Here is a 27,810-nt window from a genome sequence, read left to right as displayed (position 1 = left end):
GGTATTATCTGCAAGTGTGGGTGTTCTTATGCATATGCCCTCTCTTCTTATTGGCTGGACGCTTTACTCTCCACTCTAGTCCTCTGTGGCTATGTCACTGACTCGGGGCCCAAGAGTCCCCATGTCTTGCCACACTGCTGGCCAACCAGGTCTTCACCCGGGTTCACAGAAGTCTATTGAACATTGTAGGCCTTAGCTCGCCACTTCATCATACAGATGATTTTAAAGCCCTGCTTCATCCATGTAGGTGTAGCCTTTGCCCAATCAGGTGCATTTGCCCCATGAATAACCTGAAAACTCTACACAGCAAATTAAACAACATTGGTTACTGAGTCTGATGAGGGAGGAGAATGTTATTTAGCTTTTGAGATTTTCCTGAAAATAAACCACTGTCTAATTGAAGGGTTGACTTGAGTTGCAGTCTGTGTGAACTATGAATCATTCCTCACAGGTATTAGTCACGGTACCACTAGCCTTACTCCAGAAAGGTGCCATCCAGTTTAATCCACCATTGTCGGAAAAGAAGATGAAGGCCATCAACAGTTTAGGTGCAGGAATCATCGAAAAGGTAACTTCAGTGTCTTTGGTCTCCAAATTAAAGAGAGATTAATGTCAGATAATGAGAGCTTCTTTAACTTCTTGTGGTTGGAAGTAGTGGGTAATTTATGAGTCCAAATAAAGCTCAAAGATTTCCTTTTCATTGGAGTAACTGTTCATGAAGAATAGTTATTTTTCTTTTATTTTTATTTTCAGAATAAAAGGAGAGCTGACTGAGGTCTGTGAGTTTTCGCTCTAAGAGAGCGAATCTTACTATTTAAAATTTGGATTTGGTATAAGTTCTTCTTCTGTTTTTTTGCTTTCTATGCCTGCACACGTTGGCCACCATGAGGACGGTGTTTTACTTCCTGTGCCTTTGCCATCACCTTTAACAGAATCTGCTAGTGCTGCACCAGATAGGACAAGCTTATAAGTAGTAGGAATTTTATTTTACAAAAAGATGTCTCGGGCATGCTTATGTCTTCATTAGTTAATATAAGTCGTAGTTGGGTCCTACTTTATCCATGGGAGTGTGAGACTCACAAACAACAGAGGTGAGAATAGAAAGGCATTATTTTGGGTTCTTCTTTTGAATATGGTTGATTGGATTTTGAGTAGAGCGCTCTAGCTTGCTGTTTAGAAATTGCCTGTGCTTTTGATCTAAGAAACACTTACCCGTCTTTCTCTTCTCCCTTTCCAGATTGCCTTGCAATTTCCTTACAGATTTTGGGACAATAAAGTTCAAGGGGCTGACTTTTTTGGTCATGTTCCTCCTAGTGCCAGCAAACGAGGGCTTTTTGCTGTGTTCTATGACATGGATCCCCAGGTAAGATCGTTGTTACAGTGTGGTTTGAATGACATTGTTAACACTGTGGAATTTGGTTTTGGAATTATGTGTCAGGCTTAAGAACTAGTGAATATGATGGAAACTCTCATCTATATTTGTTTTCTGGGAGGTGTTTGAAGAGGAAGACTTTCCCTATAGGAGCAGGAACCTAATAGTTTATATTGTGTGTATAATACATAAACTTTTTATTGTGAATTGGGTGAAGGGTTATAGAGCAGTTCAGCTTTTCATTCAGTAATTCTTACAGATTTCGTTTCATGTTACTGATTTCAGTCTTAACAATGGATTATCATTTATCCCACTTCCTCCCTGTGTTTCTCCTCCTTTCCTAACCCTTCAATAATTGCTACCCTTTTGATCTCATACAGTTGATTATTCTAAGGTGTGTGTGCCTTGCTAGAGGTGTTGCCCACCTTATTGAATTGTTTATAGTGTGGCTGAAAATTGAGCCATGGAGGTGAGTTCATTTCCAGACGTGAGCGGTGACTAAGGACTGTAGTCTCAAGGGCTCCACCAGTTGTTTCATAGATTCCTGAAGCACTAATGTTGCTCCTTTGGAAATGAACTAGATATTGTGGAAACTTATTTCAGACTGATAGGGGACGATTTAGCAGCAGCATTAATAAATGAATGGTACATGAAATACACTCTCTGAAGGGCCTCCAGCGAGCTATGGGTTGAAGAAATAGGGTCTAGTTGAGGGAGGGCTGTGTGTCTATAGAAGTGAGAGGTGGAGGAGGGTAGAGGAAAGCCATATTCAAGACTCAGAAAGCTGTTTGTAACTTGGCTGCTGGTAGTGTTGATTCCGTGTAGATGAATCCCATCAGATTTACTATTTCCTTCTGTCTCTCATTTCCAGGAAACTTTGTCCCACAAGTTTCCATGTGGAAAAGCAAAGGCAGAATTTCTTTGGTGTTTAAGTAAAAAAATATACGTATATATTTTTTAATTCTGATTTGTTTTTTGTTTTTTAAATAATGATTTAATAATATTTTTGGTGAAAGTTGACACAGGAAGTTAGGTCCCCACTTAACAGTCACTTCAGAAATTGTCCAGAGATAATGGCTAAATGTGTTTTACAATGTGTTCATTATTCCCATTCCTTTCTAGGTGTTTTGCTTTTGATAATCTGGTGTTTCCATGGCGCTTTTTCCTTCCATCTTTGCTTTAGAGTAACTGTTGATCATTTGTTCTCTTATAGATGATTTTCTTAAAGGTGTGCAATATTCACTGGCAGTATTCTTTATTTTGTGAGCCAACCTGTCATTTAGTGAAAAGGTGCCCTCGAGGTAGTTTCAGTTCAAGGTTTATGAAGTATCTCAGGGAAGTAACCCTCAGTTTTAACTGGTCCAGTAAGTCTGGTGTTTTAAGAATTGGAGTTCTGGTCCACATTCTTGTCCCGTTTTCTCAGGATCCCACCTATTGGTCAGAATGGTCTTTAGTTTTGAGTCATTGTTTTTCTCTCACTTTGTCTGTCCTTCCTGCCTCTTTCTACTTCTTCTAAAGCAAATGCCCATAAGTGAAAAGCTGAGGGGGGAACCCTTCCTTGGATATTCACAATACTTGTTGAGTTTTGTCAGAACGGAACAAGGAAACACATAGATGATTCATGAGTGAGTGTAAGGAAAATGTTCTGGGGAGAGAAGAGAGGATCAAGGACAGTAGAAAGCAGTGAAATTTAACTTGACAATGAGTTCTCTGCTGTGTTTTGAAAGCAGCAAGAGTAAGGTCCCCCTTCCATGTCTTTAGAAGACGCAGAGCGTGCTGATGTCGGTGATCGCTGGCGAGGCGGTAGCGTCTGTGAAAAGCCTGGAGGACAAGCAGATCGTACAGCAGTGCATGTCTACCCTCCGGGAGCTGTTCAAGGAGCAGGTCAGGCGGGGGTGAACATTGGGCACACGTGTGTAAAGGTAACGTGATGTGATGTGACCATCACAGAAGGGAAACCAGCATGATTGAAGATAAAAGGAATCAAGGCAATGTGTCACGTTATTCCTTCACTTCTGGAGTCCCTGCCGGATAACCAGGCAGGTGAAGGTACACGTCCACCCAGTGGTGCCTTAGCAGAAAGGCTGTCAATCTGCTTCCCCAAAATCAACCATTGAAAACCACGTGGAGCACAGTTCTGCTTTTCTGCTCTGGAACGTGAGGTCACCATGAGTCTTGGTAGACTCAGCAGTAGCAGTGACTGAGTCTTAACAATATCTCACTTGACAACTGCGTGCTCCTGACCTCCCTTCACACCATTGACTTCCTCTGCTGCTTCTCACTTCATGCACTCTGTTTCCTAAGGATGTGAAAGGCTCAGCATTTTAAAGATTTTTTCTGAGCTCTAGAAAGCTCTGACGATAGCTTTCTTTCTCATTAATTGTGTTAAGAAATACAGATACACAACAAGTGTTAGAAAAATGAGGGGTAATTAGGGGTGGTGGTTGAGGAGTATGATGCGTGTAATTGTCATGCCATGCAGTCGTGTCCGACAGTCATGGAGATGTTGAAATGGCAAATGTTTTGTTACTATTTTATTTACCACCATTTAAAAAAAGGAAGCCAGTATGTTGTGAACTGCTGTGGAATCGGTTATGACTCACAATAGGGTTTCCAACAAGCATTTGGTGGGCTTGAACCACCAACCTTATGTGGTTAGCAGTACAGTGCCACACCAGGTCTCCGTATATATATGTGTGTGTGTGTCTGTGTGTCTATGACTAAACACATCATTTCAGCCTTCCTTATGTATACAATTCATTGGCTTCAGTCACACTCAACCATATTGTGCATCACTATTTCCAAATTTTTCATCACATTACACAAAGACCCATTTCTCCCTCTCGTTAATTAGTAACCAATATTAATAATAATAATAATAATCTGTTTTGGAAGAAGTGCAGCCAGAGTGCTCCTTGGAGGCCAAGATGGTTAGGCTTCGTCTCTCATACTTTGGACACATTGTCCGAAGAGAACAGTTGCTGGAGAAGGATGTCATGCTGGTTAAGGTGGAGGGTCAGAGAAAAAGAGGAAGACCCCCAACGAGATGGATCAGCCAGGTGGCATCATTGATGGCGTCAAGTGTGGCGGCGGTAGTGAGGTTGGCCCAGGATCGGACATTGTTTTGTTCTGCTGTGCATGGGGTCGCTATGAGTCGGTTCTGACTCGATGTCACCTGACAACAACAACAATAATAAGCTTTGTTGTTGTTAGGTGCCTTCGATTTGAATAATAAAGCTTTGGTCCTTATAAATTTGTCTGTTTCATATAAGTAGGATCATACAATATGTACCCTTTCATATCCTGCTAATGTCACTCAGATTCCTGGTGTGGCGCTGTGGGATCAGCACTGGACTATGAACCACAAGGTTGGCAGTTCAAATCCACCAGCTGCTCCTCGGAAACCCTGTATAGGATTGCTATAAGTTGGAATGGACTCAACAGCTCTTTACAACAACAGATGTCACTCAGCACATTTCAAGGCTCATACATGTCATAACATGGATCAGTATGTCTTTTCTTTTTGGCTGAGAAACATTCTACTGTGTATGTGTTTTGTCACTCCACTTATCTGTTGGTGAGCATTGGCATTGCCCCACCTTTTGGGTATTGTCAACAGTGATCCTTGGTGAATGGCTTTGTGTGTCTCTGCTTTCAGGTCTCTGGGGTATATACCCAGGAGTTGAACTGCTAGACCACAACTTTAAAAGGGATTCCACCCAGAACTTTCTTGTACCCCACATAGTGTAGGTGCTAGCTCTTGTCTTTTCCTCCATGGAGCATGATGCACTGTTTCTTTACCAGATGACTATGTCTCACAGTTTGGAAGCACATGTAGTGCCCGTGCCGTGTGGAGCAGAAGTAGCATACGTGCAGTCGCTTCACAGCCATGTATCAGAGGCAGCATGTAAGGTCTCAGCATCATTACATGTGACATGGTCTAACCAGTGACTCACTGTAGTTTGTCCTTTGGGATTTTTGTCAAAAAGTTTGTTTTTCAGTTAGTGGTTTGGAACTTTGCACACAGCTGCCATGAAAAATGTTATTCTTGGTGGCGCTTGTCAAAGTCCAGACTACAGAAAATTATTTTAAAGTTAGTGAGTTTGAAATGTATCCCTGTATAGCTGTTGTATGGAGAATCCAGTTGAGGATTTTTGACTTGCAAGTCTAAGGTTCTTAGCCCCTGGTGTGGTGGGCCTTGGTGGCTGAGGGAAGGGGTCTCTGGGTGAAGGATAAAGTGTAAGCCAGAAGTCCAGTACTGCCCAGTCGATCTCTTAGGCACGGTGACCTCAAGTGTATCGGAGTAGAACTGCACTCCACAGGGTTTTCAGTGGCTGAGTTTTGGTCACCAAGCCTTTCTTCCAAGGAGCCTCTGGGTGGATTTGAGTCTCCAACCTTTCAGTTATAGCAGCCAAACATTAACTGCTGGCACCTGCATGGACTCTGAGTAAACTGAGAATAAGAGTGTGTGTGGGTGGAGGGTAGAGAATTCACTACAGATATGAGGCCTGGGGAGAATTGAAAAGATGTTGGAGGAATGTGCTGAGAATTTCTGTTTTCATCTGCTACACGACTCAGCTCCATTTTCGGAAGGGAGAGAGAGATTGATGTTAATCATTGGGTGGCATGATTTGTAAGTCCTCTGTGGAGCCTGTCTTAGGATTCTTTTCTCTCTGCCATAGGAAGTCCCAGATCCCACGAAGTATTTTGTGACCCGGTGGAGCGCAGACCCGTGGATCCAGATGGCATACAGCTTTGTGAAGACGGGTGGCAGTGGTGAAGCCTACGACATCATCGCAGAAGAGATACAAGGGACCATCTTTTTTGCTGGCGAGGTATGTGTCTTGATTCCAAACCCACCATTTTAAAATGTTATGTTTAAAATTCTTGATGACATTAGCCCATGCAAACCTGCCTAAATGTTCTCTCTCTTCTGCTTTGTTCTTCTATTCCCTTCCATCTTGTGTATTGCCCCCAGCACCCAGCACCCAAACTATCCTGTGTCTATTCCCTACCCTGTGCTCCACCTTCCCCTCCCACCCCTCACCCCAATCCCGACACCCTGGTGACCAACAAGGAATTTTTGTTGTTGTTGTTCCCTTTTAGTGTGGGTACTTTTTCTTAAGCTTTTATAATATGGTCCTATGCAATATTTCTCATTTTGTGACTTAATTTCACTCAGCATAATGTCCTCAGGGTTCATCCATGTTTGCAGTGGCTTTGTAGCTTCCTTGTTACTCTTCAAGGTAGCATAATATTCCATTGTGTGTATGTACCATAGTTTGTTTATCCATTCTTCTGTTGATGGGCACGTAGGTTGTCTCCATCTTTTTGTTATTGTAAATAGTGCTGCTAGGAACATTGGTGTGCATAGATCTACTCATGTTATGGCTCATATTTCTTATGGAAAATACCAAGTAGAGGAATTGCTGGGGTCATAAGGTACTTCTGTTTCCAACCTTCTGAGGAACCACCATATTGCTTTCTGTTTTCTATCTCATTTATTTCTGCCCTAATCTTTTATTATTTCTTTTCTTTTGGTGCCTGTAGGTTCCCTCTGTTGGTCTGTTTCTAATTGTTGGAGATGCTGTGTTAATGTGTTAGTTTTGTTTCTTCTTTTTGGATGTGTGCATTTATTGCAATAAATTGTCTTCTCAGCACCGCTTTCACCATGTCCCAAAGATTCTGGTATGTGGTGTTTCCATTTTCATTTCTAGGAACTTTGTGAGTTCACGTTTAATTTCTTCTACTTCCCAGTCACTTTTCAGCAGGGTTATACAGTTTCCATGCATTCAACTTTATTTTCTTGGTCTTATTGTTGATTTCTAGTTCTGTGGCATTGTGGTCTGAAAAGATGCTTTGTAGTATTTTGATGTTTATAAACTTATGGGGGCTTGCTTTGTGACCTAACACGTGGTCTGTTCTGGAGAATGTTCCTTGTGCACTGGGAAAGCATGTGTATTGTGCTGTTGTGTTGAATGCTCTGTACACATCTTTGAGGTCAAGTTGGTTGATTGTGCTGTTTAGTTCCTCTGTATCTTTGTCGAGTTTCTGGTTGTTTTATCCCTTTTTGAAAGTGGCGTATTAAAATCCCCCATTATAATTACAGATTTGCCAGTTTCTTTCTTCAGTTCTAGTAGGGTTTGCTTTATATATATTGGTACTCTTCCATTGGGAGCATAGATATTTATTATGGTTATGTCATCTTGCTCTATTGACCCTTTAGTCATGAGATAGTGTCCTTCTTTAACTCTTATGCTGGTTTTTGCCTTAATGTTTATTTTATCAGAGATTAGTATTGCCACTCCTGTTTGTTTTTTATTGCAGTTATCTTGGTATATTTTTTTCCATCCTTTAACTTTTAGTCTCTTTTTATCTTTATGTGTAAAGTGTGTCGCTTGCAGGCAGCATATTGAAGGGTCTTGTTTTCTTATCCATTCTGCCACTCTCTGTCTCTTCACTGATGCATTTAATCCATTGACATTCAGTGTTTAATTATTGGTAGGTATGAATTAATGAGTCCTGGTGTAGCACTGTGGGTTAATACGCTAGGCTGCAAAGCCGTTTGAATTGCAGGGTTGGCAGTTCAAGCTCACCAGCTGCTCCCTGGAAACCCTATACAGGGTCGTTATGGGTTGGAATTGACTCGATGGAACTTCACAACAATAACAATGAATTAATTGCTATCATTATGTTAATTTTTCTGTAATGCTGTTTGTTCCTTTGTTCTGCATGCCTTCTTGTGCTGACTTCATGTTTTTTGTGCTGTTTCTTGTATGTTTTTTAATGTTTCCTTTTTCTGCTGGATCTTCATTTTCATGGTAAGTTATGAAGTATTAACTTTCTTTGTGGTTACCCTATAGTCTATTAACTTTTTCCTCCATTTATTACTGTCTATTGTATCCAGCAATCTCCCTGACCTCCTCACCACCTGAATCTCTGTTCCTATATTTTCCGCTTCTTTGACACTGTTAATATTTTGATCTTTGGCCTCTCAGGTCCTCTGAATTCATTGTTGTAATTTTGTTCTGTTCTGAACTCTTGTCTGTCAACTGCGTTCCAGGTGGTGTTGCCACGTCTGTCAATCTCTCGTAGTTATTTGTTCTTACTGGTTTTCATTCCAGAGACCTCCCTTTAGGATGTTTGGAAGCGTTGTATTGGCTTTGACAAAATCTCTTGGCATTTGTTTATACTGGAGTGTTTGGATTGCCCCATTGTATTTGATTGACAGTTTTGCTGGGTAGACAATTCTTGGTTGGCAGTTTTTTTTCTTTTAGGGTTTTATATATGTCTCCCCATTGCCTTCTTGCCTGCATGGTTTCTGCTGAGAAGTCAGAGCTTAATCTGATTTGCTCACCTTTGTAAGTAACACTTCTCTTTTTCCCTGGCTGCTTTTAGGATTCTCTCCTTGTCTTTGATTTTGGAGAGCTTGATTATTGTAAGTCTTGGTGATTTTTTTGGGAGGTTTGTCCTTCCTGGGGTTCATTCAGCTTCTTGAATGCTTTATCTTCTCATCCTTCAAGATTTTAGGGAAATTTTCTTCTAGAAGGTCCTCAACTATCTCCTCTGTGGACTTCTGTGATTCTTCCTGTTCCGGAATGTCAATAAATTCTTAAGTTACTCCTCTTCATGTTATCCAACATAAATCTCAGTGCTTTCTTCAGATTTTTTTAATCCATTTTTCTGCTTGCTCTTCTGTCTTAGCAGTATTGAGAGATTTGTCTTCCATCTTGCTGGTTCTGACGTCCATCTCTTCAGTTCTACTCCTTTGCCCTTTCAGTGTATTGTCCATTTCTGAGATTTTATTATTAATCATCTGGACCTCTTTTTGTAGGTTTTGAATTGTTTCTAATGCTATACCTATCTTGTTTGATTGTTCCTGTAGCACTTTCCTGACTTCTTCCTTATTTTCCTCCACCCATTTGTGGAGCATTTGGATTTGTCTCCATATCAGTCTTCTGAATTCCTTCTCAGGCAGATCCAAAGCCTGCTCTTCTTCTAATGGGAAGTCTAGGTCTGCCTCTAGCTTATTTGTCTCAGTTACTCTTTTATGTTTTTGGACATGTGCTGAGATATTTTGTTGTTTTTTTCTTGGGCATTTTCAATAGTTAGATGCATTTTCAGTGATTAAATGAATGTATGTTGTGTGGTTAAGCTTACTGAGTGTCTCCTGGTGGATGTGATCTGGAGATAGGCTTCCCTTTCACGTCTCTTATTATTCAGCTGCAAGCTATCTTACCAAATGGTGGCTCTCTGTGTAATGCCCAGCAGATGGTATTGGCTCCTGTCTAGATGGTGGGAATTTATGAGGTATGCGTGTAGTTTGGCTGTATGGCCAAGATTGCTGTCTCTGGTAACACAGGGAGAGAAAGCTCCTACTCGCAGGAAAAAAGTGAGACCAAAAGGACGAAAAACAGAAACAATATAAAAGCAGAGACAGAAACCACCATTCAAAAACAAAAAATTGTAACCAACTGTCAAGTCACCTTTCCTGCACAGATCAGTGTGCATGCGCAGTAGAAACTTCCAGCGGGTGGGTGGGGATGTACTTGCTCAGGCCCCTCATTTCGTCTCCACCGTGGAAGTGTGCAGATAGATACTGAGAAATGAATGGAAGAAAGATTGTCCACTATTTTTATCTCTGAAGGTCAGTTAGGTATCTGCATATGCACAGCGTAATTCTCAAAATAGCTGCATCCTTGTATATAGTAGATGGTGTTGACCCTTGCCTTCTATGTTGGTGTTTTACAGAGTGTAGATACAGTCTGGCTGTATGGCCAGACCTCCTGTCTCTTATTAGGTGTCATGGTGTACCGCTGTGGGTTAATGCGCCAGACTGTAAAACTTTGAATTGTAATGTCAGTGGTTCAAGCTTACCAGCTGCTCCGTGGAAACCCTATACAGGGTCGCTATGGGTCGGAATCGATTCAACGGCACTTAACAACAACTTTCTCTTATTAGATAAGGCAGGAATAAAGGGTTCCACTCAGGTCAACTTTAAGGCTGAGTCCCAGAGTCAGACGTCATAAGAAGTAGCCAAGGATTACATTGTGGGGCTGCTGGGGATCCCAGGGATTTCCTCCCAGTGCTGTGGGAAATCTGTGGGCACAACTGCTGGACCCTTTTGGGGTGTGCTCCCACCCGCCTGAAGGTGTCCTGTCTGGGCAGAGAGGGTGTGACGGGAGAGGAGGAAAGAAAAGTGAAAAATCCGTCATACCTCTTTCTTCCGTGGAATAGCCAGTAGTTTTGAAACTGCTGACCGTGAGATTAGCAGCCCTATTCATAACCACTATGCTACCAGAGCTCCTTAAACTAAGATTAAGGTTTCTATATTTTGTTCTTGTCAGGGCTTCACATTAGTTCAAACTGGTTCAGTGAGGACCACTGAAGCAAAACTGGAACAGACCCAAATGTTTACAATTTGGATGATCTGGAACACTTACTGGAACAGGAGAAATTATGGGTAAAGCCCTGAATGGGATGCTAGGAAGAGGCACTGTGAGGCCCTTCAGGAGCCCAATTCCACTGGGTTATTTCCAGCACTGTGGAGAGCAACCCACACTCAAAGTGCTGTCTGTCACTGTCTTCCAGCCAGGCACTGCTGTTTCCACCTCAGCTGGGTAAGGGATTTGGTGCAACATGACTGCTGCCCTTATTTCCTAAGAGGAGGATTATGTTTCTAGCTGGGCTCTGACCAGCAGTTTTTCCCATTCCAAGTGTTGTAGGGTGGTCATAACAAACAGTAAGACAGTTAACCCACTACCAGCAAGTTGATTTCAACTCACCTTTCTCTCAGAGCAGCTGGTGGGTTTGAACCAACAACCTTGTAGTGAGAGGTGAGTGCTTTAACACCCTCATTGTAAAAATACTGTTGCAGTATTGCTTTGATTCACCCGTGCTGAACCTGCTTTCTGCTTCCTCGCTAGGTCATTTCCTTTGAGTTTGTTTTGTCTCTCCCATAAATGTCCATATGTCCAATCCCTGACTTTCAGATTAAAGTGAAACTGATTTTTTTTTTTTTTTTTGTACCTCTCAGACATCTTTATTTCATTCCCATGAATCCATAGGGAACAAGCTCTAGCAGTTCACAGTCCCGTCCATTGGTTCTTACGAAGTGTGCCTGTTTCGGGGGAGCAGGCTGGTGTTTAGTTAACCCAGTTCCCTTTCTCTTTGGCTTCCTCCTTTTTCTGATCGTTTTCCTTCAGTCACTTCAGGGAGCTATCTCGGCTCTTAGAGTGCTCAATAGGGCTCATTATGCACATTAATTATATTGAGAAGAATCTTGTCCTTGTTTGTTCACAGTTGTGCCAGCAGCATACTGGGTCACATTGTATTCTCTTCTGTCAATGCCATGTTAACATGTGGGGCATCCTGTTTGAACTGTCCCCATTCCCTAGATGTCCACAATATCGCCTTTCTTGTAGATTCGCATATATGTGGCCAATGGAACTACCCATGTTTTATGAAAGGCCTGGAGAACAGAGAGCGTGTGCCCCACCTCTTACCCTTTGTGTTTGTCATCTTGGCAGATTACTGCAAAACGGCAGTTCTGGCCAAAAGGCGAAGTGTGAGGCATTTTTTAAAAGCCAGTTAAAACTGGCAAGCTTGTCAGGTGGTGGGTTCCCCTTTTTCATTGGAGGATCCCCAAATCTGGCTTTTGGGATGCCTTCCTGCCCATTATGAAGGCTTACATCCCTATTTTGTTGGGGTCTTCATTCCCAACTTCTTCCTCAAGTCTCTTGTCCAGTGGCTTGGTTGCAGTGGGTGGGAGTGGAGACTGGTGAGAGAGAAGCATCTTTCTAATCTTTAAGCCAGAAGTGTTTTCACACCAGACCAAACTGCTGCCTTTGTCAAATCATACACTGTATTTCAATTCCATCATACACTTCATTTCAACTCCGTGATTGCAGTCCTCTCAAAGTAACGTGACTTATCCCACCAGTCCTTGCTCAGGAGAAAGGTATGGCAGTCTGCTTCTGTGAAGTTTTACAACCTTGAGAACCACATGGAGCAGTTCTCCTGTTGCATCAGGTCACTGAGTCTGAATCAACTTAACAGCCACAGTTAACAGGCTTGCTCTTTGCTGTTACCATCCTATGTGCACCCTTCCACCCCCACAAGCACTTGGTAGAGTGGAGGAAAGTAAAATCTAATCAAGTTACCACTCTTGCACATACTTCCGTACTTTGCATTTTATAGCTCAGGCAGGTGGACACTGGTGGTTCAGGGTGGAATTCTCACATTCATGTGGGAGATCTCAGAGTTGTCTTGGCCAGTGTACCTCATGCACAGCCACATGCATCTGCCAGGGGAAGCTTGTATTCTGTCATCATGCAGAACAGGGTTTAGAGCTTCCAGATGAAGACTGATTAGGAAGAAAGACTTGGAGAGCTGCATTGGGAAAACCACCCAAGGAAAGCCTTAAGAGTTAGTGGTCCAGTTCACAACCCATCCTGGGAATGGTGCAAAACCGGCAGCATTTTGTTCTATTGTGGATGGGTCACTGAGTGTTGGTGGTCAACTCAATGGCAGCTAACAAATGCAACATAGTTTGGGATTACACGCCTCCTATGAGCCCTGGTGTGGTGCTGTAGGATTAACACTGGACTGCTGACCAGAAGGTCGGCATTTCAAGCCCATTAGCTGTTCTTGGAAGCTGTGTACAGGCTCGCTGAGTTAGAACCGACTCAACGGGCCACAGCAACAGGAGCTATGTAGGAGCAGGGTGTAGTGAATGCATGCCAGGCAAGAATTGTCTGCATCCAAGTAGTGACCACTTTAGGCTAAGGTGCCTTGGGGTCACAACCTTTATTTGCTTTCTTCTACCACTTTTGTACAATTATTACCCTCCTGTGAAAACTGCTTTCTCCATCCCATTAGTGATGGTACTACTGACATGTTATTCCCCTTTATCAAAGTCTTTACCACCTAGGTGTTTCCTTTTCACCCTAGCCACCAGTTTCATGCAAGCTGTTCACTTCATCTGGGACACTTCTCAGTTTCTGTTCTGACTCTACCCCAGCAACCCTTCCCCATAGCCACATCTGGGTCCTTCCCTCCAAGCCAATAGGCTCCACCTGTATGTTGAACTTCAGGTCTATGGTCTACCCTTTTTCAGTAACTTTTTTTAAGCTCTACCCATCTAATAAAACTTCATCCGTGGATAAATCGTGATTCACTTCTTGATGCTTGTTTCTCGTTAGTGGAACTGAGCCACAATCGTTGGTTCTAACTTGACAAGTACAACAAGACGTAGATACGTCATATTTCAGTGCAGGCCTCACAAGACTCCATAGGAGTGATGGGTGCGTTTGGCAAAGCATGGTGAAATAACCAGAAAAATTCAAGTGCTATGAGGGTTGGTTATGAAGAAATTAGTGAAAAAGGTAACAAAACAGTCGATACTGAGTTGACTCCTAATTCAGGGTGATCCCATGTGTGAGGTTCTGCATGCTGCATGGTGTTCTCAGTGGTTGTTTTTCCATAAGGAGATCACCAGACTTCCGGAGTGGACTCAAATCAACCTTTTGCTGTTAGCAGCTGCTTGCATTAACTATTTGCACCAGCCAGGGACTCCATCTTGGGTGAATTGTTGCTGAGTGCCATGGATTCCGTTCTGACTCATAGCGACCCTGTATAGGGTTTCTGAGGAACAGTTGGTGGTTTTGAATTACTGACTTTGTGATTAGCAGACCAGCGCTTATCCTACAGCACTACACCAGGACTCCATGATGAGTGAATTAAAGGGGTGTCAGGCATAGGCACCAACTTTTATTTTAGGAGGATGGGGGAAAGTGTAAATTTATAGTTGGAATTCTTTTTACATGATCTCCAAAAATGCTTTTTTTTTTTTTTTTTAAAACAGGCAACAAATAGACATTTTCCACAGACTGTTACAGGAGCGTATCTCAGTGGCGTCCGAGAAGCAAGCAAGATTGCAGCATTTTGATTCAGATGTGTCTGGATTCAGCCTCTTTCTGTCCCCCAACTAGGAACGTTTGAAACACATTTTACACATTTGAGAAGGGAAAGGAAGTCAAAACAGAAACCTTCTGGATATCAAAATTGAAATGTTTTAAGGTGATACAGTGGATTTCCATTTCAAGTCAGAGCAGGCACTAGCCCCAAGAACCCGTATAGCACTTACTACATTTTACACTTCACAGGTCCGACTAGTGGTGAAAAATCTTTTGGATTTCAGAAGATAAAGCAGACAAATTAAGAACTCAGGTGTGATCCTTCCATGGTTAGATTCTTTTTAGATTTAACACTTTGTTTGGCTGATCACTTTTCACACGTTGAGAAACCAAACCAGAATCATTCAGAAACCAGATAAAGCCATGTTTTTCTTCTCTGACAATGCATCAGTAACTTTACCAATGAGCCTTAAGATTTTTATATAACTCCAATATTGAGTTTTTGCTTAAAATTTAGAGATCTTTTTTTGATACAAATTACTTCCGTACAAAAGGTAAAATGAAGCTTGTAGACTATTTTATATGTACATATTTATTCCCACTGAGCATTTAAGAGGAATTTAAATTCCAGAATCTTGTGATAAATTTAGATTTGGCAAAACATGTTCAATCCCTTCAACAGACTAGGAATTGAATCATTGAGAAAGGGGTAGATGTACGATCTTCATATAAAGACATGCACTATGGCTACTTTTCATAAAGCCACGTTTTGGGTGAGTGGCACTTTCAGTACCCTTGACTTTGGCAACCACTAGTAAAAAAGATCTTGTCAATTTAACAAAAGCCTTTCCCAACTTTTTAAAACAGATTCAATTTATAGGAATATTTTTTGCAGTTATGTTTACAGTATTCCATCGGCAGGCCCATGGGAAAACTGCAGAAATTTGTAATATATCCTGGTAAATGTTACATTTTATAAGCCATATCTTAAGAGCCTGAGAACTTGGCAAACATTCACTTTCCTTTTTTCACTTAAGACAAAACTGTCTAATGTGTCATTGAAAACAGTTTCAGGGTCTTCAAGATGCATATGTTGACAAGAAACCTGAAACAAATGTCAGTTTACAGGTTAGAATATATGGATAATTTAAGTGCTTTTGTTGAATAAGAATTATCAGTAATTCACTCAATTATATTGGTCTGCTTTAAAAAGGGACTAAAAAGTAATTTTAAAGCCACTTTGTCAAAGTATTAGGTATTTAAAAAATTGAGTCAACTTCTAAGTAGAGTTTATGTGAAAAATGTATAGTGAGCTTAAGAGTTTAGTTGCCCCCTTCTAAACCCCACAAAATATAAACAAAAGTGAGCAGATAGTATTATATAATTTCCAAGTTCACAAAGGAAAACAATGGTGTTTAGATTACTTGTGAGACTCATTGGTACTGATTGGAAAGTATTCTGCTTTAAGGTGTTATTAAAATGTTTCAGAGAATAGCATGTGTCAAGTGATAAATCCAAGATGTGTGTTTGAAATGGTTCACAGTAAATTATTACTTTTGTCTCTGGGCACTTAATACCTGTACTCTACTACAGGCAAACTAGGGAAAACCTACTCTAAGTACGGTGAGTGTATATTTAAAAAAAAAAACCAAAACCTCATTTCCTTCCTGTTTCAAGTGACATACTGACAACTTTATTCAAGGAACCTTGGTACTTTGAATGCTTTTCAGTGTTGCCTGAAGACTTTTGTAATTGACTAGCATTGAGCACACAAAATTAATGTTTTAAATTCAGAGCATGAATATGGTTGTATAAAACAGCTTAATAAAAATGACTTGTTTTGCAAATGTATTTTGTGTACTGTAATAATAGAAACACTAAATGAGTATATCACAAGAACTTCTTTCACACATACCCACTGATCCCCCCCCATTGTTTAGGTCAGGCATTTTAACTCACAATAGTCAAACAATATCAAGTTTAAATGTATAATATAGCTTTGTGGAATGACTTCGATGGTCCCTGAAGTGTATTTAGTCAAAGTAAAGGTGGCTGTTATCACTGGCTGGTTACTTAAAATCACACAGATTACACCATCTAGAAATACTCAAATACAAGAGACTAGAAGAACATCACTGCTTTAATATTTTTATTGACAAGGTAAATAGGAACAAATACTTAAAAATCAAAGGCCAATTCTTAGATTTCATTTACTTATTCCATTCATTAAGTATGCCTTTCTCTTAATGTCTTTATCAAGAAACAAGTCAAACCTGTGAAAGTACCTGTGTTAAAATTCAACCTATATAACATTTTTACATCTTAAACATTCCAATGATAAATCAAGGAGCAAATTTTCTCATCAGTGTGTTTTACTTTAAAATTCATAGCTTGCTTACATAACAAATTAAGACCTTCGATATAAAAGACTGTGGTCCACATGTTGATCAACTACAATCCTGATTGGCCAGAATTAAAAACCCAATAGCCCTGATTCCATTCCACAAGTACATTCAATTTCCTTAATTTGAAAATAAGTTTATTATATATCACTTAAGAAACACTGTCAAGATACATATCCGTTGCAGCCTACAACATTATCTTTTGGCATCACACCTGGTACTTTCATCCTTTATGAAGATAGCCAGGGTTCCTGTAAATATCTGCAGTTTTTACAGGCAAAGCAGTTATAAAATCAGTTCCTACACTATTAAGCGTAGTGTGCTTATGCTCAACCCCACCCTCACCCACAGTTTTTGACATTTTGCTGTGTTGATGTTAGTCTGCGCTTATTATAAAATGTATCTACAGACAGTTTCGATTTTTGTAGAGTAAGCACAAACTACAGATTGAAGACACATTTCAAGGCAGAAAGGAGAATGATATGTGGCTCAGTGTTGTCTTCACTGAATTTCAACTTTTGCTGCTCTGTCACTGCAATCTGGCTGAACACTGACATTTCATAGTTTATAATTGTAAAGATACCTACCTACATGAGTTTAAAAATTGATCTGCACAAAGGAAATTAAAAAACTTTATATACAACAAATTTGTGTTTAAAAATACAAAAATAATATCTGTCACTTCTGTCATGCTGACAACTGGACATACGGACACATGCAGGAAAAGTCAGATGTCATCTGACCATAGTAGCATGTGTTTTTTTTTTTTTTTTTTAAAATGATGAACACACTGCCATTGAGCTTTTAGAGAATGATAGAGATGTGTGTATTCACAATACCTCATCTACTAAATACTGCAATACACTCTGCATGTATGTGCTGGCAACATTATAGCTTTTGTTCTACTTGATTAAAAGCATGTCCTAAAGCAAGCTAATATTAAGCACACTAAAAACCACAACACTTCAAGAATCTATGATCTTACATAAATCCAAAATGTACAAAATACAACTATAAAAGCAAAGAACAGTTACTGCCATGCAAGATTTTAAACTAAACACTGCATAGAAATGCCATTTAAAACGGAAAATTCAGAGTTACGTAACACTCCAGATCAAAGGTCAGCGGTAAGTTCTACCAACACGAGGATTCAGAAAAGGAAATACATTCTCTTTGCTGGTATAATCAGATCTTCAGATCCATGGGGTCAAATTACGTCTCTAACTTCTGTCTCAAGAAATCAGCTGTAATGAAAGAGAAAGGTGGTTTTTCTCATACCTGACATACAATAAATAAGTACACAGAAACCATAAAACCCTATTCCATTTTGTAAACGTGTATTTTACTAAGGAGGCTTCATAGTACAACAACCATTAAGCACGTAGCCACTAACTGAAGGTGATGACCTTGAAAGCAGTCAGCAGCCCCGTGAGAAAGGCCTGGTGATCGGCTCTTGTAGAGACCACAGCCTACTAAACCCCTATTGCTATGGGGCACTTTGACTTTGTCCCATGGGCCACTGTGAGTTCAGTTTCCCACTGTGGCCTGTGCATCCACACTAACTAGCTGCTGGGTTGCCCTTACCTTTCAGAACTAAGCTACCAATGATACTGAACCCACCCACATCTTACCTGAAGTTCAGGTTTTCTCAATAGCTGTTGAGACTACTTTTTAAACTTTAAAATAAGATCGAAAAGAACTATCTGTCCCCATCTAAAGGAATTTGAAGATCAAATGTGACAGCGACATAAACACTTTGAAAAATGTTAAGGTAGCAATCCAGTGCTTATCCTAGAGCACCACACCAGGACGTCTTGAAAAATATGCAATGTCTAATACAATTTTGTGTGTGTGTGGTGCTGTGAGTTTAATGCGCCAGACTGCAAAGCCATTTGAACTGCAAGGTTGGTGGTTTAAGCTCTCCAGATTTACAGGGTGTCGCTATGAGTCAGAAACAACTCAACGGCACTTAATAACAACAATGTCCAAAATGGAGTCCTGGTGTGGCGCTATAGGGTAAGCACTTGACTTCTAACTGCAAGGCTGGCAGTTAAACCCACCAGCCAATCTTCAGAAATGCTGTACAGGGTTGCTCTGAGTCAAAACTGACTCGTCAGTGCTTAGCAATATGTCCAAAAATCACCAAACTTGGATAAAATGGAAACACTTACCTCTTTCACAGTTGTTTTTATGAAATCCTTCCGTTCAGTTAAATCATAAGTAGGATAATTTTCATATACCTATAGTGAAAACAAAACAAACTCAAAAGTAGATTCTTTAAAACTCAGCAATATTCTTTCTCTTTGGATTAAATAAAAGTTTATGCTAAAAATCAGCACAACTAAAAATACTCGGCTGTACCATATAACACTATTTTAAATAAGTAGTTGTGGTACTGTAGAACAGAACATAAACTAGCAAGCAAACATTTCAGTGCTCTGCTAGTCTTGTTTTGAATGAATTCACAATAAAACATGGTGAGAAAAATAACCAGACAGGTCTTAGCTATGAGCTGAACTCAATTCTTTATATTGACAAGGTATCTTTCTTCTGCTAGATCAATCAACATTCTACTTGATTCCTTAATTTGAACTTTTAATGCATTTCAGCCTCCATTCCTCAAGCCCCTTGCCAAAGCTACATTACTAAGATCCCAGTGGTTTTAGGAATCCTCTATTTTTAATGTCCTTGAGATGTCTTCCCTCTACTCTACTTTTATCAATTATCAAAGTCCCATTCTATTTGCTATTGAACTTCCAATCTTGGCCCTTCCGCGTGTTCAGTCCATTATAAAGTACCCTGCTGCCTCATTTCTACCCTCTCACTGAGAGAAGGGGCCAGAGAGTAAATACAAGGTGGTCTCAAAAAGTTTGTGGAAAAGTACATTACCTTTCATTCCATTTTTCCCACAACCTTTTTTGAAGGTCCATCATGTACCCATTTCTCACTTATTGGCATGGTTTAAATTCCAAAGACCAAGTTCTTAAAGTGGGGGAAAAAATGGGAAGCATGTAGAAATTAAAGATTGTTTCTAGACAAGTTTTTTTTTTTTTTTTTAAAGAACATATGATCACAGAAATAATAACAAAGGAGGTGCCAAGGCAAGATGGAGACCTAGGCAGAAGGGCTGTGTGGAGTCTCAGCAGCAGGGACACAGCACAGTGAATGAGGCAGGTGCAGACGACAAGCCAAGAAGTCAGCCTCAGGTGAAAGGATAGAGAAGTGGATTGAGCACCTACTGCGAAAGAGCTGAGCAGACGCAACAAGAGAGGAGGTGATGACTGCAGAGTTGTCGCCCACAGCCAACCTGTTTATGTGTAAGGTGTGTCTCACACAGCCATACTGAGCATCTGCGAGCGGCTTCAGAGACAAAGGAAACTGGAACTGTGGCCATACACTCCAGTCACAGCTGTAGTCTCTACAGCCCCACGAAATGGGCCAAACAGAGTCAATACCAGCTGCTATACACCAATCAGCAACAACAACCAATATCACCTACATCCAACCTGAACTGCACGAACAGCAAACAGAGTGCTATGTACAAGCTCATCTCCTGATCACACCCACCAAAAAAAAAAAAAAAAAAAAACTGCAAACATTCTTTAATAATGTCTTAGTTTTCTATTGCAGTTAGAAAAAAAAAAAAAAAAAAGTGTTTGGTTAGTGCCTAAGAGTACACCAACATACATTAACATACATTCATCCACAAATACAACACTACAGTACACTGAAAGCAGCAAAAAACTTCTGTTGACATGAAGAAACAAGACAAAGTAGCTCAAAACAACCAAGATGCAGAGCTAGATGATGGTTTTGAGGGGAGAAAAGGCACTGGAATTACCTGAAAAATGATTGAGGAGAATGATATTTAGGTACCTCTAAACAACTGACAGACTCCTGGTGTAGCGCTGTGGGTTAATGTACCAGACTGAAAAAACATTTTAACTGCAGGGTCAGCAGTTCAATCTTATCAGCTGCTTCTTTGAAACCCCACACAGGGTCACTATGGGTTGTAACTGACTCAATGGCACTTAACAACAACAAACAACTAACAGGTTGAAGAAAACAAGGAAGAATTCAGAAAAGCATTACAGGAACAATCAAACAAAATAGATAAAGGACTGGAGACAATAAAAACCTGCAAAAAGAAATTCAGAAGATTAATAAGATATCAGAAATGGAAAATACATTAAAAGGTCAATTTGAACCAATGGAAGCCAGAATTAGTGAGCTTGAAAATCTCTTAATTATAGTAAGCTCTAAGAACAATCAGAAAATAGAATGAAAATTTCGAAAGAAAGCCTAAGATACATGTTGGAAAACATGAAGAGGAATAACCAACCTACGGGTGTTGGAATTCCAGAATAGGAAGAGACAGAAGCACAGAAAATATAGTCGGAGAGCTGCTGGGATAAAGCTTTCCTAACATCATGAAACACGAGACAATAAGCATTCAAGAAGCTGAACATACCACATACAGAATCCACTACAAAAGAAATTCACCTAGACATACCAAAATCAAAGACAAGGAAAGAATCCTGAAAGCAGCTTGGGAAAAATGAAATGTTACCTCCAAAGGAAAACCAGTAAGATTAAGTTTGGATTTCTCAGCAGAGGCTATGCAGGTAAGAAAGTAATAAGACATACACAAAACTCTGAAAGAAAAACTGTCAAGAATCACATATGTAGCAAACTGTCTCTCAAATATGACAGGGAATTGAGAACATTTCCCGATAAACAGAAACTAAAGGAATTTGTAAAAACGAAGCCAACTTTATGAAAAGTATTACAGGGAGTCTTTTGGACTAAGAACCAACAAAAGCAGAAAAATAGAGATTGACATATTTGGCAACAACACCCAGAATTCAATCTGGACAAAGAAGTATCCAGAGTGAAACAAAACTACAAGACTGAAAATAGGGAATAAAAGATAACAATTTATAGTAACAACTACAAAGCAGAAAGAGGGAAAAGTGTAGTTACAGAATTCCAAATGATAATGAAGTCAAGTAGATTTCAAGATAAAAGTGACTTTCTGAGGAAGAAATTAAGAAGTAACAGTAACCTCAAAGAAACTTAATATACTTTCACATCAAATCAAGAAAAGGAAAATCCATGAAGATTTTGCAAACAGTAAAACTGTATAGAATTCGACAAGAAAATGCACAAAAAAATGTACTTAGCACAGGAACACACGAGGAACAAAGAAGCCAGCAACACCACAAAAATGCACAAAGCAAAGTAACTGCAATCAATTCATACCAATCAATAATTATGCAGAACATCAATGGATTAAATGTACCAGTTAAGAGACAGCAGCAGAACAGGTAAGAAAACAGGATCCTTCAATATGCTTTCTATAAGAGACATGGCTTACACATGAAGACAAACATGGATTAAAAAAAAAAAAAAAAAAATATATATATATATATATATATATATACAGCTAATGGCAATCAAAAGTGAGCAGGAGTGGCATTATTTGTTTCTGATGATATAGACGTAAAGGCCAAAACCTGGAGAAGAGACAAAGGACACTTTGATGATTAAAGGATCAACTGAATAAAAGGACATAACCATAATAAATATTGATGTTTCCAACAACAACAACAAATACATAAATCAAACACTAATAAAATTGAAGAAAAAAATAGACAACTCTACAATAAAAGTTGTTGTTAAGTGCAGTTGAGTTGATTGCGACTCAGTCACACCATATAGGGTTTCCAGGGACTGGATGGTGAGTCTGAATCAGCTACCTTGTGGTTCAAACCACACTCTGGGTCCTGCACTTATCTTACAGTGCCATGTCATAGTAGGAGACTGTAATACACCATTTTTGAAAAACAACAGAAAATGAAAAACTCAACAAAGACACAGGAACTAAACAACACAATCAACTCCACCTCATAGATTTATACACAGCACTCAACCCAACAACAGCACTTTACGCATTCCAATGTACATAGAATGTTCTCCAGAATAGATTATATGTTTAATAGACTAAAACCAAGCCTCAATAAATGTAAAAACATGAACCTACTACAAAATAACTTCTAAGATCAAAACTCTATAAAATTAAAGATCACCAATAGGGAGATCAAGGAAACAAAATCAAGTACATGGAAACTGAATAATACACTGCTTCATGGCGATGGGTAAGAGAACAAATGAAAAAAAAAAAAACAAACATTTCTTGAATCCAATAAATGAGACTGAAAACCCAGCATGACAAAACCTTTGGGACACAGCAAAAGCAGTGCTGAGAGGACAACTTACAGCAATAAATGCACAAATTTAAAGAGAAAGAACCAAAACTAACACATTAACACATCTCCAACAATTAGAAAAAGACCAGTAAAGTAAGCCTACAGTCACAAGAAAAGAAATAATAAAGATTAGAGGACAAATAAGTAAATTAGAAAACAAAAGAACAACAAAAAGAAATCGAAAGGATTAATGAAATGGACAAATGTCTTCGAAAGGATTAATGAAATTGACAAATCTAACAAAAGAGGGAGAAGATGCAAATGACATGCATGAGAAACAATATGGGCGATATAATAACAGAATACTATGATGAGTTATGCTCCAATAAATTTGAAAATCTAAAACAAATGGATATATTTTTAGAAAAACACGACCTACCTAAACTAACACAAAGTAGAAAATTTGAACAGACCTATAACAAAAGAAGAAATTGACATTTAAAAGCTCCGAACCAAAGAAAGTCATATTCAGATGGTTTTACCGATGAATTTTGCCAAACATTCAGAGAGGAGATAACACCAGTTTTACTCAAACTCTTCCAGAACATAGAAATGGATAGAAAATTCCCAAATACATTTTATGAAGCAAGCATAACCCTCATATCAAAACCAGGCAAAGGACATCATTTGAAAAAGAAAATTATCCTGGTGTGGTGCTGCAGAATACTGCACTGAACCGCAAGGTCGGTTTGAACTGCAAGGTCCACAGTTCAAACCCACCAGTTGCTCATCAGAAACCCTAGACAGGGTTGCTATAAGTTAGAACAGACTCGAGAAAACAACAAAATAATCCCTCATAAACACAAATGCAAAAAATCTAAACAAAATCCTCGGCAAAAGAATTCAACAACAGATTAAAAATTGAATACATTACTACCAATTGGGATTCATTCCAGGAATGCAAGAATGGCTCAATATTAGAAAACAATCAACATAATATACCACATAAATAAAACAAAGAAAAAGAACCACATGACTATATCAATTGAAGCAGAAAAGGCATTTGACAAAATCAACATCCATTCTTGATAAAAACACTCAGCATAGTAGAATAGAAGTGAAATTCCTCAATATAATTACGAACATATATACAAACCCAACAGCCAACATTATTCTCAATGTGGAGAAACTGAAAGCATTCCCTTTGCAAACAGAAACCAGACAAGGATGCCCTTTATCAGCATTCCTATTCAATACTGTGTTGGATGTCTCAGGGGGAGCTGTAAGACAAGAAAGGGAAATTAAAGGCATCCAAACTGATAGAGAAGTATACTTCTCTCTACTTATAGATCATATGATCTTAAACACAGAAAATCCCAAAGATTCAGCATGAAAATTATTGAAATGCATTGATTCAACATAGTGGCAGGGTACAAGATCAATAAATAAAAATCAGTTGGGATTCTTCTATACTAATAATGAGAGCTCTGAAAAATTGGGAAAACAGTACTATTTATAATAGTTAAACAAAAGATGAACTAAATTGTGAATAAATCTAATACTTAGAAACAAAGAAAAGTACAAAACATTCAAGAAACCAAGAGAGATTTACAATAATGGAAGAATAAACCACACTCGTGGATAGAAAGACTTAACATTGAAAATGTCAATACTACCCAAAGCAGTCTATAGATGTAACACAATACCAATCCAGATCCCAACATCATTCTTTAAAAGATGGAAAAAATGATCATGAACTTTATATGCAAAGGAAAGAGACTACTGATAGGTAAGCACTGCTTAAGAAAAACAAATTTGGCAGCCTCTCACTTCCTGATCTCAAAATTTACAACACAGCCACAGTGGTCAAAATAGCCTGGTATTCATACAATGAAAGATACACAGAACAATGGAACAGAATGGAGAGCCCAGAAGTAAATCCATCCACATACAGTGAAGTGATTTGTGACAAAGGGCCAAAATAATATTAAATGGGGAAGAGATAGAGTCTCTTCAACAAATGGTGCTGGCAAAACTGGAAATCCACGTATAGAAAAATGAAACAAGACAAATTATCTAACACTAAATACAAAAACAAACTCAACTTGGATTACAGACCTAAATGTAAACCCTAGAACTATAGAAATCATTACTGAAAACACAGGAACAAACTTAGGGTCTCTAATACATGGCATACATATTCTCTCAAACATTACTAAAACAAAACACAGAATACAAATAGATGACTACAACCTCCTACCACGACTCGTCTGTCACTTTGCCGTACTGTGGTGGCTTATGTGTTACAGCGAGTCTGGAAGCTATGCCACTGGTATTTTAAATACTACCAATAGGGTCACCCATGGTGGACAGGGGCAGACTGTGAAACAGACCATCAATTGCTCACATGCATATTTGGGCTAGAGCTGAAGCAAATTAAAACAAGTCCACTAGCCAAATATGACCTTAAACATATTCTACCTGAATTTAGAGATCATCTCAAAAACAGATTTGATGAATTAGATATTACTGACCAAAGGCCAGAAGACTTGTGGGATGACATCAAGGACATCATACAGGAATAAAGCAAAATGTTACTTCTTGTTACTATTGTTATGGACCATTGAGTCGGTTCCAACCTATAGCAACCCTGTGTAGGGCTTCCAAGGAGCTGCTGGTGAGCTTGAACCACCGACCTTGTGGTTCAAACTGACTTTGCAGTTCAGTGAATTGACCCACAGCACTCTTCCAGGAATCCAAAAGGTCATTGAGAAGACAAAAAAAGAAGAAAAAGACAAAAATGGATGTCAGAAGAAACTCTGAAACTTGTTCCCCATCATAGAGAGATGCTAAATAAATGGAAGAAATGAAGTAAAAGAATAGGTCGTTTCAAAGGGCAACTTGAGAGGAAAAAGTCAAATAGTATAATGAAATTTGCAAATATCTGGAGTTAGAAAACCAAAAGGGACGAAAACATTTAGCATTTCTCAAGCTAAGGGAAATGAAGAAAAATCCAAGCCTCAATTTGCAATATTGAAGGATTATATGGGCAAAATGTTGAATGATACAGAGAGCATCAAAAGAGGAAAGGAATACAGAGTCACTGTACCAAAAAGAAATGGTCAATTGAGATAAGAGAGAGAGGCACAAGGTCTGTTCAAGAGTGGCTAATGGGTTTGAATCACTGATGTTGCAGTTAGCAGTCCAGTGCTTATCCTACAGCCTCATACCAGGACTTCTAACTTGGATTGTGTCAGCTGTATAATTTATGTCATAGATTATGACATAAACTGTGTTTCCTGATTCTCTGATCCTTTAATTCATCTCTCTTGATGTCTGATTGTTACCCCCTGCCAATTATCTCCAGAAACCTATCGAAAACCACCCCAATTCCTCTTTAGTTTCAGGAAGAAAACTAAACTCCATAGCTAGACATGTTGTGCCTGCAAAACTCTTCTCAGTAGTACCTCCTAACTATTGTGAAGACTCCTTCCCATCCCTACTCTTCAGCCAAATTAAACCAATTAGTACTCTCTGCCAGCAGTATTTCTGTGAATGTGTGATGCCACTCAACTGCATGACTGCAGGGAACAGGTGATGTTGTATCTCTAGACTTCTCCAACCTTCACTCTCAGTCCCAAGCAGGCCCTTTTGTTGTTGTGCTATAGCATCTTTTAACACAGCCCTCACATACTGTATCTGTGAGTCTCTTTCTATCCTACTGGATCAAAAGCCCCTAACACCACATAACGGTTTCCTCTGGCTCTACCTCTAACATCCAGCCCAGTGCCTGACATGCACTAGAGGCTCAACAAATGCCAGATGAATAAACAGGAAGCTATCAGTGTCCCAGAAAAGTATAAAACATTTCACCTTAGCGTGTTTCCAGTTTTGATTTAATTTTACATAAATAAAGTCTCCTAAATCTGATCTGGAACATGGGATCCCAATGGAACCATACTGAAGAATACAACATTTGATTTCATGAGAAGTTCTGGAACTTGACGGAAGTCTGAGTTAAGAATCTATCTAGAATATTTCATTTACCATGCTACCACTGAGAATAAGGTGGTCCGTGAGACTGCTTTTTGAGACTAACACAATCTAAGGATCCAACATTAAAAACAGAAAAAGAAAGTTCTCGCTACGGTTTGGATTGTATCATTTTACTTTTTAAATACTGTCTTCGTTCTGTTACTTCTGAAAAACTTCCCACTAGAGCAGACATTATGCTATACATCGTGGTGCCCCCAACAACACAAGACTGCCCGGGAAGCAGCAGAGAGCAGTAAACATTTGCTCAAGTGATGAATGCACACAGGATCAAGCATCCAAGGAAAGGATGGCTGGTGTGTTCCAAATAAGAAAAAACCCCAAAGCATTTGTTCATTACCTCTTTGCAGATCTGCTTCATTGTGACTTCCTCCAAGTTAGCATTTGCCAATAACTTCTTTACTGTTTCCTTTAGCTCTTCATCTGTCGGCGGTTTCTTCAATTTTTTAATTAAAGGTTCATCATCAGAACTATCCTCAGATTCACTTTCTAAAAGCAAGACATTTTTTTATATGGGGATAAAAAAGATTTTGCTAGGTAGCAAAGTTAATATGTAAGACAGATTGGTAAGAATTCTGTAAGTTTTCAACAGATTCTCAAAGATTAGAAACTACTTTATAATCTAGAAAACATGCTGAAACTTTAATAATTAAAAACATATTTAAAGTTAAAAATGTACCTACTACTTCCCCACCCGTGCAATGTTCTTTACAGCTGATCTATTTTCCACACATTTAAATACTATGCTGTACTATATATACCTTTAAATCAGCTGACAACTGTCATTTCTAACATACCTTTACAGCTGATCTATTTTCCACACATTTAAACACTATGCTGTACTATATATGTTATGT

General features: G+C 39.2%; 2 protein-coding genes and 1 pseudogene across 2 annotated transcripts in view; 1 reads left to right on the top strand and 2 right to left on the bottom strand.

The window, feature by feature from the left end:
• Positions 1-14,321, top strand: part of KDM1B (lysine (K)-specific demethylase 1B) — a 64,800-nt gene extending 50,479 nt beyond the window's left edge. The window contains exons 14-18 of the mRNA XM_006860792.1: positions 452-568; positions 1,238-1,363; positions 3,134-3,256; positions 6,055-6,207; positions 14,238-14,321. Of these exons, the coding sequence (XP_006860854.1) occupies positions 452-568; positions 1,238-1,363; positions 3,134-3,256; positions 6,055-6,207; positions 14,238-14,321 (603 nt within the window). The remainder of the gene's footprint in view (positions 1-451; positions 569-1,237; positions 1,364-3,133; positions 3,257-6,054; positions 6,208-14,237) is intronic.
• On the bottom strand, positions 11,415-11,893 carry LOC102817617 (annotated as a pseudogene).
• A 4,490-nt stretch (positions 14,322-18,811) lies between the features above and the next one.
• Positions 18,812-27,810, bottom strand: part of DEK (DEK oncogene) — a 34,951-nt gene continuing 25,952 nt past the window's right edge. Inside the window, exons 8-9 of the mRNA XM_006861013.1 lie at positions 27,294-27,442; positions 18,812-18,931 (exon numbers count right to left, since the gene is read on the bottom strand). Of these exons, the coding sequence (XP_006861075.1) occupies positions 18,812-18,931; positions 27,294-27,442 (269 nt within the window). The remainder of the gene's footprint in view (positions 18,932-27,293; positions 27,443-27,810) is intronic.

This window comes from Chrysochloris asiatica, unplaced genomic scaffold, assembly GCF_000296735.1.
Source record: "Chrysochloris asiatica unplaced genomic scaffold, ChrAsi1.0 scaffold00040, whole genome shotgun sequence".
In the NCBI taxonomy this organism is placed as follows: Eukaryota; Metazoa; Chordata; class Mammalia; order Afrosoricida; family Chrysochloridae; genus Chrysochloris; species Chrysochloris asiatica.
The sequence above is the reverse complement of the archived record's forward strand: the minus strand, read 5'-3'. Positions and strand labels throughout refer to the sequence as shown.